Source organism: Monomorium pharaonis, chromosome 1, assembly GCF_013373865.1.
Source record: "Monomorium pharaonis isolate MP-MQ-018 chromosome 1, ASM1337386v2, whole genome shotgun sequence".
NCBI lineage: Eukaryota > Metazoa > Arthropoda > Insecta > Hymenoptera > Formicidae > Monomorium > Monomorium pharaonis.
The window spans coordinates 11680692-11696083 of NC_050467.1; the positions used below are offsets into that span (position 1 = coordinate 11680692).

Below are 15392 nucleotides of genomic sequence, written 5' to 3' on the forward strand. Positions count from 1 at the left end.
ATTGAAAATAGAACATATAATACTTGTTATAGACAGTTGTAACTACGTTGTGATAAAATCAACCGATATCAAATCCATACGTCATCTTATAAAAATTAACAATTATTTATGTAAGCGGCCTAATATAAAACGCAATGTTTGGTAAACCGATGAATAACATAATTTAACCTATATTTTATATAAATACTCCTACATTTTTCATCAATTTGTAAGAAATCTTTTATATATTTATTATAATTAAAGAAATAATTAAATAACACGCTTTTATTTTCGTCAATATATATAATATATATATATATATATATATATATATATATATATATATATATATTTCTTATATGTGATTATATATATAACATATATGGTACAATGTTTGCTTATTTTCTTGTAAATTTTACTTTTTATGTTTTAATAAAAATATATAGATACTTAAATATGATCATATATGATTACATTTATACCTACATACAATTATATATATAATTTTATTTGGTTTAAGTTAAGTTGTGTTAATGCATATAAAATTTAATATGAACACATATAATTATATATATCTTTCTACGAGATATTATGTATAATTATATATGATACCATGACGCATCGTTAACTTTGATATTATCATATAGGATAACATATATGTTTTAGGATTACAGAATATATAGATTTATATGATTATATATAATCATATATAAAAGTTTCCACAATTATATATGGCACCACGGCGTATCGTTAACTTTGATATTATTATACTGGACAACATATATGTTTTAAGATTATAGAATATATAGATTTATATGATTATATACAATCATATATAAAACCTTCCATTAATATATATAAATTTATACATATATAGTCATATATGATAACATATAATCATATCTGATTATATATTAAAATTTTTTCCCGGGTGATGTGCTTTAGTGACCAATTTTAGGTTGAATTTTTTTCCGATTAGCACTTTTTTTTAATCAGCAAAGTTTATTTTTTGTTAATTAAAAAGAAATAATCGAAAAAAATGTCAATCCAAAATTTGTTTTGGGTCACTAGAGCACATCAACATTATATTGAAACAGCCATTTTGAATGACTGGATATTCATTTCTAAATCGTTGTCAACGACTTTGAAAATCCTAGTAAGGATATTTTTACATCAATTCGATCATTAAAAAATTAATTACAAGGGTTTATCGAGGAACTCATCCAATTTTTTACTATTTCAGATGCCATCCCTTACGGAAAAAACATTCTAATTTTAAGAGTTTACACTCAAAATTGAGTGTTAATATCGATTTTGAGAGTTTACTCCCAAATTCAGGTATATACGCTCAAATCTTGAGTATTTACACTAAAAATTGAGTGTTTATACTCGAACATTGAATGTGTATACCCAATGACTGAGTGTTCATACTCAAGTTTGGGTTTAAATACTGAATATTTAAAAATATACTTTCAACACTTGGGTATGACAATCAATAAATGAGTGTATACTTCCAGCATAAAGTGTGAACACTGAAACGTTGGGGATGTACACTCAATATTTATCGGTTGAAGGTATACACTTAATATTGAGTGTGCACTCTCAAACACTGGATTAGGAAATATTAAATAAAAACAAAAGTAAAAAAAGCAAGTTTAACCGAGATTAAAGTTAATCTACATTGGTAAAAATGGGCATAAGACAAATATCTAAAATGTTGTGGCCCTTATTGGGATAAAGGGTCACAGGTATTTGGGATCGTCTGTCGGTACTCCTCGGATCAGGTCTAGTAAAAGATTGTAGCCGTTGATTGAGTAACAATGTATATATAGTATATTTTCTCTATTGATTACACTGATTCGTTATAACACGTATACTATAACTCGTGATAAGTATAAATGGACGAGCGACATACGTTCGTTGCTATGGCACGCAAGTAAGCCCGCTCGTTGTACCTCGGTGTTTATATACACCGATTTTTGGTGTATAACCGGGGAGGGTACTTCCCGGTCACTGGCCTTTGGTCAATGCTCTTGCTTAGCCAACAATTGCTAGCTATGCAGATTCCACTCCAAAATCAGGAGATTTTGGGTCTTGTTTATTAAGCAATTGGGTGCATTGCCCGGTGCGACGCCCGGTATGTAGGCCGGGCGATGTCCGCGCGCGAGGTGTCGTTTGACACCTTATATCGCTTGCGACATTTCTTGTGTGAGTGTATCACACTCACAACAAAAATAAACATTCAATTAGAGTGTTTTCACTTTCACTTGGATGTTTGCCATCTAATTGAGTGTTAATTTTAGTGTTATTCTTAAATTTAGGATTAACACTTAATTAGATGGCGACCATCCAAGTTGAAAGTAACACTCTAATTAAAGTAAATTAAAGAGCGAACACTCAAGATGAGCGTTTACACTGAATTGAGTGTTTATCCCTTGTCCCAAATTATACTCAACTTGAGTTTTTTTTTTGTGTTATTTGTAGTGTTTTTTCCGTAAGGAATATTAAATCCATCATTGTCAATTTTGATAATCTAACTTCAGATTCATTATCTCTGACCCAAAAACCCCCAATGAGGTATATTTTAAGATCGATTTTATTATAATAAAGTTTATATTAAAGGAGTGAAGAGGATTTCATCCAATTCTTGACAATTTCGAGCGCCACATTGAATCCGTCATTTTGAATTTCGGTGATCTGATTTCTGCGACCTTGATTATTCTTAGTAAGATAATTTTAAACTTGATTCGATCTTCAATAGTTACTAACAAGGGATTTTCGAAAAATTTGTGGGATTTTCTGTAAGTTTGGAGCCATATTGTCGCCATCTTGTTTTCTGCAAAGTGCCAGATAGTTTTTGTAAGTATTTGAGAAGACAAATTTCTTGGGCCATCACATGTCTCTGGATGTTATGTTATATTTAGGTAGATATGTATATGTTCCAGTTGACGTGGAACGTCCCATATATAACACCTTCTGAAATTAATTCTTAATTTAATTTAAGAAAATTTAATCTTATTATGACTTTTAACTCATTGTTAGTTTTTTTTAATGTAACTTTTAATGTAGGGGAGAGGCGGGCAAAGTGGCCAGGCTAAGGTTTGCTGATTTTTTAAGCTGACTTGCAATTGCCATAAAGGCACCAAAATTGGTGATTATATACTTTAACTATCCTAGTACATAACAGAATTTTTTAATCATTTTAGGATTGAGTTAAAATATTGCATTTTTCAAAAAGTGCCCAAGTGGCCACTTTGCCCGATCGCAGCTTTAAAATAAAAAATGACTGATAAAAAATGATTTAAACTAATAGAATAATGTATTTATTTGTATAAAAGTTACATAAATTCAGAACAATTATCACAATAACTTGGAAAAAATGATTCATTGTAAGACGTTATAGAAAAGTTGAAAAGTTTAAAATGTTAATTAAGATAGCCTGTTAATAATAAAACTATTCAAAGTTTTTTGTATTGGGTATGGTAATAATACAAAAGAAAAAAGAGTTGATGCTCGGCGGGCAAAATGGCCAACAGCCATCACCAGTCTGGCCACTTTGCTCGAATTGACAATTACACAAAAGTTGTTCTATTTTAATAAACTACCGGAATTATGTAATTGTCAAAGCGGGATTTTGTAACCAAAATCCACTCTTTTAAAACAGTTTTGTTGAAAAACAGTAAGTTACTTGATTTAATAGTAATAAATGCAAAAATTGAGCACTTATTTTATATCAGGATGATTAAAAACTACAAAAATTATAATAACTTCAAGAGATGACACATTAACTGGTTCGGGCTTTTCAACGTGACTGAGAACGTTGAATAGAACAAGTTCAGGTGTTCTTAGGGCAATGGCAAAATCTTACGGCCTTCATAACCCCTGTGGCCGCTTTGTCTGTCATGGCCACTTTGCCTGCCTTTCCCCTATATTTTAATGTAAATTTTATTAAATATTAACATTAACTTAATTTAGTTAATAAAGAATATTACTTAATTTTATTTATGAAAATTCATCAATTAACGTCTTTTTAGATTCATGGTGCCTACGTACAAGCTCTTCACATATTGACATCGTTTCATAATTGTCGATATGAATTTATATTTATGAATCACGACGTTAAAAGTACAAGACATTATACTTCGGTCATAGGTGTTTACAGGTGATAATTATAACTTTGATGATTATATAATTGTTAATAATGGTAATCATTTCAGCAAAGTGTTTGTTACAGAGCTTATATGTCGTCGAAGATCTACAGAGAAATTAAACTAAGGAGTGGTATTATACGTGAAAATCGATTGATCTTATTACCTCAAGAAAAGGTGCACTCCTTTGTGCAGGATGTTTGGAATTTATCTATTGAGCAGGTTTTTACCAAATAGTTTTAAGTTTTAAGAAAACCATTTAAGAAAGCCTAGTAAAATTTTTTAGAATTTCGAAATTTTTAATAACACAGGCACACAAAAAAAGTGGTTGGTCCGACGTTCTAGACTAGTCTATCCTTATGTATTTTGATCCGCTAAATCCAAATCTAAGGTCAAAATTGTTGAATTGGTTTATTTTTTCCTAACCTCAAAAAAAATTTTTTTTAAATGTTGGTCCGCCCTTACGGAAAAAACACTCTAATTTTGAAAGTTTACACTCAAAATTGAGTGTTAATACTCGATTTTGGGAGTTTACTCCCAAATTTAGGTGTATACGCTCAAATCTTGAGTATTTGCACTAAAGATTGAGTTTTTATACTCGAACATTGAGTGTGTACACCCAATGATTGAGTGTTCATACCAAAGTTTGAATTTAAATATTGAATATTTGAAAATATATGTACACTCAACATCTTTCGGTTGAAGGTATACACTTAATATTGAGTGTGCACTCTCAAACATTGGATTAAAAAATGTTAAATAAAAACAAAAGCAAAAAAAGTAAGTTCAACCGAGATTAAAATTAATCTGCATTGGTACAAATGGACATAAAACGAATATTTAAAATAAACATTCAACTATAGAGTGCTCACATTACTAAAACGAGCAGCCTTTCCTACTCTCGACGCCAGTACGAAAGTAAGTATTATTGGACGACGATAATTTAATCTAGAACATAACCTCAAGTTTTGTAACTACGTGTTGATCGATCCATATAATAGCCGTAAAGTTTCGTGAAAGGCTTTTCAAAAAAGTACGCCTTTTCCAAAATTAAATAATGTTGATCAAGCGGTAAAGTTTATATTAATATTATTTATTGTTATTTTATTTGCGTGATTATCACTTTCGTTGCTCAGCATGTGCAGCCGCGTGATGAGAGGTTTTTTCGCAAGTAGCCAGTCATGCGTGATAAATCTATTAAATAAAATCTATTAAATAATCTATTAAATAAAAATTGAACATAGCCCAATACAAATAACGTGTTTTAAACAATATAAAAATTATCGTAAGAAAATTATTGAAACGTTACTTAACATAATATTAACATATATTTTGAATAATTTTTTTTAAATTAATTTTATACATTCATATAATTAATTAAAATATTTAGTTATTTAAAACTAGTAAAATACTAATTGGAATTGTTTAATTAATCAATAACAAATGTACAAATATTTTATTTTTCTTTTATTTTGAAATAATATTATACATTGAAACAAGCTAATTAGGCTCTCATATAAAAAATTAAAATTTGAAAGAAATTAAAAACAAAAGTTTAGCTAAATAATTTTTCCTTGTGTTAACTTTTTTATAATCTCAAGAATAGGATATGGAAAAAAAAATAATTAAGACGTTACTATATTTTTAGCAAAGTTTCAAAGTTATAGTTCAAATTTCACATCTATACGATAAAAACTTCATCGTAGAAAGCTTTGACTATCAACATATAAAAAATTGTCTAATGTTAACATATTTCGACATTTTATTTACGAATCAAGCCAATTTTAATAGTTTTTAATGAGCATTATTGGAACGTTATTTAGTTGTTTTAATGTATTTTAAGCAAAATTATATATGTCCAAATAATGACCATTTTACGTCCAGTGAAGACATTCTAAAGATGTCCTTGGAATGTTGCTTGGCGGGATATAGAACATGCTTTGTACATCCACAGGATGTACACGGGATATCTATCGAATGTCCTTTGGGCCCGTTTCGGATATCCGATTTATGTTGTGATCGTGTCTATGTGTTGTGTGGGTAGTCTGGTCTGCTGGACCAACATAAAAAAAAAAATTTTTTTGAGGTTAGGAAATACGAGCTAACTTTGCAATTTTGACCTTGGATTCGGATTTAGCGGATCAAAATACATAAAGATTGACTAGTCTAATCCGCCGAACCAACCACTGTTTTTGTGTGCCTGTGTAATTTAAATGTATCTATAATTTTGAAGATTTTTTATAAGTTTCTCACATATATTTTACAAAAATTGCAATTTCTTTTAGAAGTACTGAAAAAATCTACTTTTTTCCATTTTTTTTCTACAGCATGTAATATTACACGGGAGCGTCCCAGATGCGCACAGTTATAAACGGACACAGTGCGAAAGGGACACAGACCAAATGCACACAGACCAAATGCGCACAGACCAAACGGACACAGTAACAAACGGACACAGTAATAAACGGATACAGTAATAAAAGGACACAGTAACAAACGGACATAGTAACAAACGGACACGATAACAGACGGACACAGACCAAATGAACACGGACCAAATGCGCACGGAACACATTTGCACGGACTAAATGCGCACAAACTTATCACATGGGTTGCAACTTTTCAGGGCATCCCTACCGACGGGATGGGTGCGGGAGGGGGGGCGAAGCCCCCTTGCACCTCCGTGTTTGTGTGTGTGTGTGTGTGTGTGTGTGTGTGTGTGTGTGTGTGTGTGCGCGCGCGCGCGCGCGTGCAAAGCATTCTCTGCACCACATGGGTTTGCGACTGTGTCCGTTTCGGACTGTGCGCATTTGGTCCGTGCGCATTTGGTCTGTGTCCGATGGTTACTGTGTCCGTTTGGTCTGTGCGCATTTTGTCTGTGTCCGTTTCGCATTGCGTCTGTTTGGTCTGTGCGCATTTGGTCTGTGTCCATTTATTACTGTGCGCATCTGGGAGTCACTCCATTGCATCATGTGAGTACCAGTAAAAACATGATTTGCTAAGATAATCTATATATATAAGTCGCGATGTATGTATGTCCGTAACTCCTCGGACTGCTTCGTCATTTGTGGTCCGATCTTAACGCCACTGGTGTCAAAATTTAACAAATTTTCCGGAGAGTGCTACCATGGGGTCTGATTTTTCAAAAACAGATTGTTTAAAAAATGATGGGCAAAAATATACGTTTTTATGACTAAAGTCTGTATTCCAGTAAACTCCTCTGTCATTTGTGATCCGATCCTCTTGTAACTGGTCTCAGAATTTAGCATTTTTTTCGAGGATGGCTTCTATGGACTCAGATTTTTTAAAAACAGGGCGTTTTAAAAGTTATAGGTTTTAATATGCGTATAAATGACTGAAGTCTGTTTGCCCGCGATTTACATCGTCATTTGAGGGCCGATCCTCTTGCAATTTGTCTCAAAATTTAGCATTTGTACCGGGAATGACTAATATGGGTTCGTATTTTACAAATACAGGGCGTCGCAAAAATGATAGACAAAAATATATACGTTTAAATGACTCAAGTCTGTATTCCCGCGAATTACTTGGACATATGTGATCCGATTTGTAGCCTAAATCTCTTGCAAATGGTCTCATTTTATTCCAAACTTAACGAGTAAGGCTGCCATGGATTGGATTTTCCCTATACAAAGTGTTTTATTTAAGGACTTACATTTTTTAAAGTTACGCAAACATTTATGAAAAAACCTGTATATGGAAATGAATAAATAAATAATTAATGTAAAAAGGTGTTATTTACATAAGAGGGTTTTACAAAAATTTATGTATATAAGTTCAGTTGTCTGCATGTCTGTATGTCCGCGATAATTTTCATTATTTGATGTCCGATCCTCATGCAATTTGTCTCATTTTGTTTTAAATTTTGGATTAAAATTAGGGGTTTGTTTTTAACATAAACAGGGTTTTTCCAAAATTTTTTAAATAAAAATTAGTAACGAACATGCGTTTATCTGTATGACCGCGAACTACACCGTCATTTGTGGCCCGAACCACTTGCAAATGATCTCATTTAATTCCAAATTTTTTGAAGATGGTAGTTGTGGCGAGTCAGGGCTAAACGCCCCTGACAGTACGCCACCACAATACGTTATTAGCGAAACAGGACCACGCGCCTCTTGACAGTAGGTTGCCACAGAGGCACAGTAAGGAATTCGAGATCCTACTTTCCAAAAAACGCGTTACGCGCGTTCACCACTAGAGGCCCTCCTTACTCAGTAAAGTGACAGTTACCAGCCTTTATAAGGAGCAGCGGAAAGGAGAACCGTAAAGTCACTCTTTGCGCTCTGAAGCAGACAGTCATTTTAAGAGCGGAAAGCACTACGCTTTACCGCCAGTTCAGATACCACGGCGACTACTCTGAAGGAAGCCAAGACGCTGCACTGGAGACTCCGGGCGCTCACATTGTCACCGGTCCGGAACACGCGGCCACCTCGTGTATTGCTGCCCGAAGGAGATCAGAGAATCTGGAGGTACACCTCCCCACGGTACCAGCTGCCGGACCTACTGGAGAACCTCGCCAGGGACAGCTGCAGCATCGCCACGCAGACGGACACCACAGACTGCTGCAAGAGAGATCAAGCGACATAGACGGCCCTTGGAGCCACCACCACGTGTGGAACGCAGACCAATCGTAGTCGGGTCGGCAAATCCAAACGGAAGAAAGCCAAACTACGGAGACCATCTAAGGAGAGACCATCCAGGGCAAAAAGACATCGTGTCGAGATTGGAGAAGAGACTGCAGCTACGCCGTTCAAGAACAAGACCGACTGCAACAACAACGAGGAGCCAGCGTACCGGGTTACGATAACCAAACCGCCAATACGGTAGAGGCCTAAGGCCTAGAGCCCTTGTCAGGGCCACTTGAATATACGAAAACATAATATTGTATATATGTACATAGTGTATATTAAAGATAAAATATGTATTTTGTTTCGCCTAGTTCACTGGCGAAAGACCTATCCCAAGCGACAAGAGAACGAACACGCCGGAACGAGCGAAGTTCCGCCACAGTAGCTATGGATTTGAATTTTCCATACACAGGAGGGTGTTTTATAAATGAATAGCGTAACTTTAAGAAATGTAGGACCTTAAAAGAAACAACCGGTAAATGGATAAATTGATTCAAATTTTTATTATAAAGAAAGAGTTTTATAACATGATCTTCATTATGAAAAGTTTTGTAAAAACATGTATTGGATAAGAACACGCTTGAGTACGGCACCCGTTGTAAACGGCACCACAAATAACTGTGTATTATATGATATGCAAATGGTTTCATTTTATTCCGAAATAATCGAGGATGGTTGCCATGGGCTTGGATTTTCAATATACAGAGTGTTTCATAAATGATTGGCGTAACTTTAAGAAATGTAGGTTCTTAAATGAAACAACCTGTATATGGTTCCATTGAATCAGATTTTCATTGTAGAGGGGGTTATATAACATGATCTTCATTATAAAAAGTTTGGTAAAAACATGTATAGGACAAGATCATGCTTGAGTACGGCATGATGTACTAATATAAATGGCACCACTAATGATTTTGTATTATACGATAAGTACGCATGTTTGTTAGTTTGTATTTCCGTGAACGACTCACACGGGCGTGCATTTTTGATCAAAAAATATAAAATTTGAATACCAAAAGCAAATGGATGAACATAGAAATGATTAAGCTTACATTTCAGTGTTATATAAGTACCACAAACAGATGCGGTACTTATATATGTGTGTGCATGAAGTAAGAGCTTTCGAGCCGCGCGAAGCGCGGGCGAAAAAGCTAGTTAGAAAATTAAACCCATAGTTTATTTATGCTCTTTTCTATATAAAATCTATTAAAACTAATTTATCAAAAATAAGAATTATATTTACTGATTTTCTATTGTAAATTGCATAGTGTAAAGTTTAAACAATAATAAATACATTATTGATAATATTATCATTTTACATATTTGTAGCTTTCTCAAACTGGTTTGTTTATGCACTAAACCACAAAATTAGCGCAACAAAATTTTATACCAAAATTACACACTTAACTTTACATAATCGTAACTTCGCGAAAACTTATCGCATTTAAAAGTTTTCTTTTTTATTTTAAAGTTTGAAGTCTCTACTTTAGAGAGCATTCGTCAGATGTTAATTCTCTTCTTTTCCGTTTTTGGCATTTCTCTAAAAGTAAGAACGCGTTTTGTCTTCAAAAATTTTCATATTTTGACGTGCTCCACGGGGTCCATTGAATTCTTTTTGTAAATTTATAACTTTATAAGAATTATCGTAAAACATAATCTTTTCCCTACAAATTAAAAAAAAGTCTGTACGATTTTTTTGGTAAAGTTATGACATCAAAATCACCTATGTCATAACCCCGCCCCAAAAATCATACAAACTCCAATTTTTTTAATTTGTAAGAAAAAGTTCATATTTTACTATAATTTTTATAAAGTTTACGCAAAAAATTCATTGCACCTCGTGTAGCGCGTCAAAGTACGACAATTTTTGAAGACACGTTCTTAATTTTGAAGAGATGCTGAAAAAGAAAAAAAGGGAATCAAAATTTGACAAATGCTCCTTAAAGTAGAGACTTCAACTTTTAAAGTAAAAAAAACTTTTAGGTATGATAAGTTTTTGCGAAGTTATGATTATTTAAAGTTTAGTGGAAAGAGAATGTTAAAAAAGCCCAATTTTTAGCCCCGTTCCAAAACTTTTCTGGTACGATAATAGCAAAAAATTGTTTGGGTCTCACTTGAAAGGAAAAAAACTGTCTCACAGCCCAGAAGTACAGGGAAAATAAAACTCTTCAGGATTTTGCTTGGCTTTTTTCGAAAATCGGATAGCAATATAGCGTGCTTACATTTTTTTCATAAATTCGATGTTTTGGAAAAGTTTTCTATAATATTTTATATTGAAAAGCTACTAACCACAAGTATTTGAACATTAGAATGTAAAAACGGTATATACAATGATGTCCATAATATATAGTTCTTGTGTCCCATTTTAAAAAACCACTTCGAATGACTTCTTAACGTTTAAAGTTACAAGTTTTCGCATTTGGTAATGTTTAAGATTGCTGATTACGAATCGGAAGTTAGATTTTCAAAAAATGTGAAAAGATCCAAACTAGTCTAAGTTTGTCCATGAAAGCAAGAATCACCACAATCCGGTCACTAAAGGCAAGATGCGAACAGATTTAGCCAGTCAAAGCAAGATCTGTCTCAATTAGGCCAATCATAGCAAGGATTGACACAATTCTTTGTCAATGCAAGAATCATGAGAGTATCCTGTTTGGATACGTAACAATTGAACACGGCTTAATTGGACACGCACAATTGAACACGGCGCAATTGAACACCACACGATTGGACACCGTACGATTGGACATCGTACGATTGGACATTGCATTATTGGACACCGCACTATTGGACACCGCACGATTGGACACACACATACACACACATTTCCATGTGTTTGCAGCTTTCCAATACAATTTACATGGGTTAGCGACTTGGACGGGGTTGATGCGGGGGGGAGCCGAAGATCCCTCTTGCACCCTCCCCCGTGTGTGTGTGTGTGTGTGTGTGTGTGTGTGTGTGTGTGTGTGTGTGTGTGTGCGTGCGTGCGTGCGTTTGTGCGTGCGCACGAAGCATTCTCTGCACCACATAGGTTTGCGACTTTCCACACAAAACGAAATGTTCGTAAAAATACGTATATAGAAGTTTGAAATTCAGTTTTTTTTCTAGCAGAGCGACACTTTTTTTGCCAAATGTTTCTAAGGTTAGATAATTTGTCATATAATACACTGGCGCAAAAAAAAAACGAGACAAAAATTTTGACCGATTTTTAGGCAATCTTCAAAGTGATGCAACTTTGCGAAAAATCATCCAAATTACACGTACTTTTTTTTAAATTAAAGGGCAAAGACTCTACTTTGAAAATTCCTAGGCGAAAGTTTGATTTGTTAAGTGCGAATCTTTTGTATCGCATGAAAACCAAACATATTTTTTTTCATAAAAAAAGTAAAAGTTTGCTATTATTTTTCACAAGTTTCTCGTTAAAATCTGGCTAATATTAATCCAGATTCTTAAAGTTCATTCTTTTCTAAGCAATTTAAAAAATATATATATGTCGATATGATGTTTTTTGTTAATTGTACACGAGTTTGAAATTTGCACTGTATTTTAGGGCATTTTAGCGAATAAATACGGTATTTTTTTAATATTATGAATTTTGAGTATCAATATGATATTGCACATTGATTTTATTTGTGTTTAACTAAATTATAGCGCCGTCATCAAAGTGAACCGATGTGCACCACGTGGAAAATGACAGTCGGATTTTGTACATCATGTGGCCCTGAAAAGACTGATTTTTTGAAATAAAATCGTGTGCAATCAACAAAAAACATCGTATCGACATGTATTTTTTTTAAATTGCTTAGAAAAGAATGAACTTTAAGAATCTGGATTAATATTAGCCAGATTTTAACGAGAAACTTGTGAAACGATAACAAACTTTTACTTCTTTCAATTAAAAAAAACATGTTTGGTTTTCATGCGATACAAAAGGTTCGCATTTAACAAATCAAACTTTCGCCTAGCGATTCTCAAAGTAGAGTTTTTGCCCTTTAATTAAAAAAAAGTACGTGTAATTTGGATAATTTTTCGCAAAGTTGCATTACTTTGAAGATTGCCTAAAAAACGGTCAAAATTTTTGTCTCGTTTTTTTTGCGCCAGTGTATATTAATGTTTTTCACTAGAAGATTGTGCAGTGTCCAATCATGCGGTGTCCAATCGTGTGGTGTCCAATCGTGCGGTGTCTAATCGTGCGATGTCCAATTGTACCGCGTCCAATCGTGCGTGTTCAATCGTGCGTGTCCAATCGAACCGTGTCCAAAAGGAGGTCATCCAAGAATCATCACAATCCGATCTTTAAAGGCAAGATGTGAAGAAATCCAATCACTTAAGGCAAGATAATGTTTTGTAATTAATTAATAAAAGTTTATATTTAGACTTTATTCATTATCTGTGAAATCGTCATATAATGGTTAATGAATTTTCATCAAAATATCCAACAACATGACTACCAGGTAATGGGATTTCATTCTGGTAACGAGCATAACCGAAATAACATAATACCGTTGTTATATGAAAACAACAGCCTACAACTTTTTTTCCTACTCTGCACCCACATGTATATGGCCTATGACTTCAAGTTCTTCTTTTGTCTTATCAACAATGCGTGAACAAAGTACTTAAAGTAGCATTTGAGTGTCTTGATTGCAGTCAAACTTTGATCAGAAGACTATCTTTGCATTTTCTTTCGCGATTTGAAATTCGTAATTTCTGAACCATCAATATGATCAATATGATCAGCGTATTAACTTCTTGCTGTTTTTATTTAATACGTAGCGCATGTGTACAGTTGAAGTTGTTGAATATCAACTATAGGGAAGGAATCAATTTAAAAAATCTCAATGCGTTGGAAATTATATGTTCGTGCATTGAGGTTTTCTTTTTCAATTATTAAGTGGTAAACTTAATTCCTGCTGTTTTTTTATCTTCAAAATTGATTTGTTTTAAAGAGAAAATGAATACCTTAATTAAAATAATTTTCTCCATTTTCTATCACTTTTTTTCATTTCTCAGGCAATAAGGTAATTTCACGACTCAGCTCTTTCCTCAAGAGGAGAATAAAAATGTTAATTTCAAAAAGAGGTGTTTTCCTTTTCCCTCTCCCTTTCACAAGTCAACATGGAACCTATTACTATCAATCCTACGTTGTTTTTAGATAATATGCCTCTTTCTTCTTTTTATTCTTTAAAAAGCAGATGGTTCATCAATTTGTCATTGATTTCTATTCCGAATAATGTTTAACATTTGTTATAACATAGAGAAAACTTCTGGAATTGAACAAAAGAAAGGTTATTTTTTAGTTTATCAAAAATATCGAACGTAACATAAAAAGGTTTCCTGATATAGCACAGGATTCAATTAGAAATTACTCGATTCCGGTTATAAATAATTTAGTATCACATTTCCTACAGGTTATTATGGATCATAAAAAATCACATAATACAATTGATGTCACAAAACAATTTTTGAAAAAAAATCTAAGTTTGATATTAACTAAGGCTGATAAAGGCAATATCACGGTCACTTTTGATAAAAACTTGTACATCAATAAGGTAGAGGATTTACTTGAGGATAAGGAGACATATTCTTGTATTAAAAAAGATCCTGTTAGTAATATGACGAGAGTAGGTGCAAGAGGCCGATTCTAACCAACGAGTTCCGAGAGGAGAAGCGGATTGCGGGAAAGGAGTACTCGCGTAGGCGCGGAGGGGCATGACGTTATAGGCTTCAAGAGATCTCGTGGCGTGGAGAATTGCTGACACAAGATTTTCGGCGACCGCTCCTAGGGAACACCTGAGCGGGAGAGGAAAAATCGCGCTCTGGGTTCCACCGCCCATCGCCACCGCCCGTTACCCGCCGCTGCATCCATTGCCGCGGTACTCGCACTGCTCTCCCTCTTACTTATTGCGATTTTAATGATTTCTCTCACACTCGTTCGTACGTGGTCATCTTCGTTGACTTACATGTTATCTTTCGCTCCCGCTCGTACGCTCATACAGCAGTCTTATCATTCTAACTCGCTCTCTCTTTCATCCGCTGTCACCCATTGACATATATGTGTTTCCACCCATTGCATCTTACTTATGTATCCGACCCTCCTATTCGGTCCTGCACACGTCATATTACCGCTAAGGGAACATAGAAGAAATAAAATAAACTAAAATAATCACATATAATTTGTTTATCATGCAAAGCATTATACAACATATTATCCAATGCATATGCCTGTTACATCCAGCCTTATAGGATTTAACTCTTTATTTGGTAGGAAGGATATTTTAGGGAGAACAGGGAAGAACGTAACAAAACGTGTAGAATTCCCATAGGCACAAAGACTAAGAGAGGGTAGGTGCCTCGGATCGCACTTTTTATGACTCAAAAATATAGGTCAACGTGCCGATAGGCCCGTTATAATCCGTTTCGAGTCGTACGTCCGTCGGTCCAAGTTTTGAGTCAACGAATTGAATAGCTTTAACTCGGGATCGGACTAGGTGCAGTCTTTGTTCGGGAGGGGCGAGGTCGTTGAAACTTAAATGAATGACGAAGTTTACGTAAAATTAACAAAAGTATTTATTCTAATAACAAATAAAAATGAAAATAAAAAGAAAATACAAAT

At 34.0% G+C, this 15392-nt stretch overlaps 1 protein-coding gene across 1 annotated transcript in view; it reads left to right on the forward strand.

Annotated features, from left to right (window-relative positions):
- LOC105831614 (Bardet-Biedl syndrome 5 protein homolog) overlaps nucleotides 1-15392 on the forward strand; it is a 198213-nt gene that overhangs the window by 109446 nt on the left and 73375 nt on the right. The window contains exons 4-5 of the mRNA XM_012671848.3: nucleotides 4014-4141; nucleotides 4214-4349. Coding sequence (XP_012527302.1) covers nucleotides 4014-4141; nucleotides 4214-4349 — 264 coding nt within the window. The remainder of the gene's footprint in view (nucleotides 1-4013; nucleotides 4142-4213; nucleotides 4350-15392) is intronic.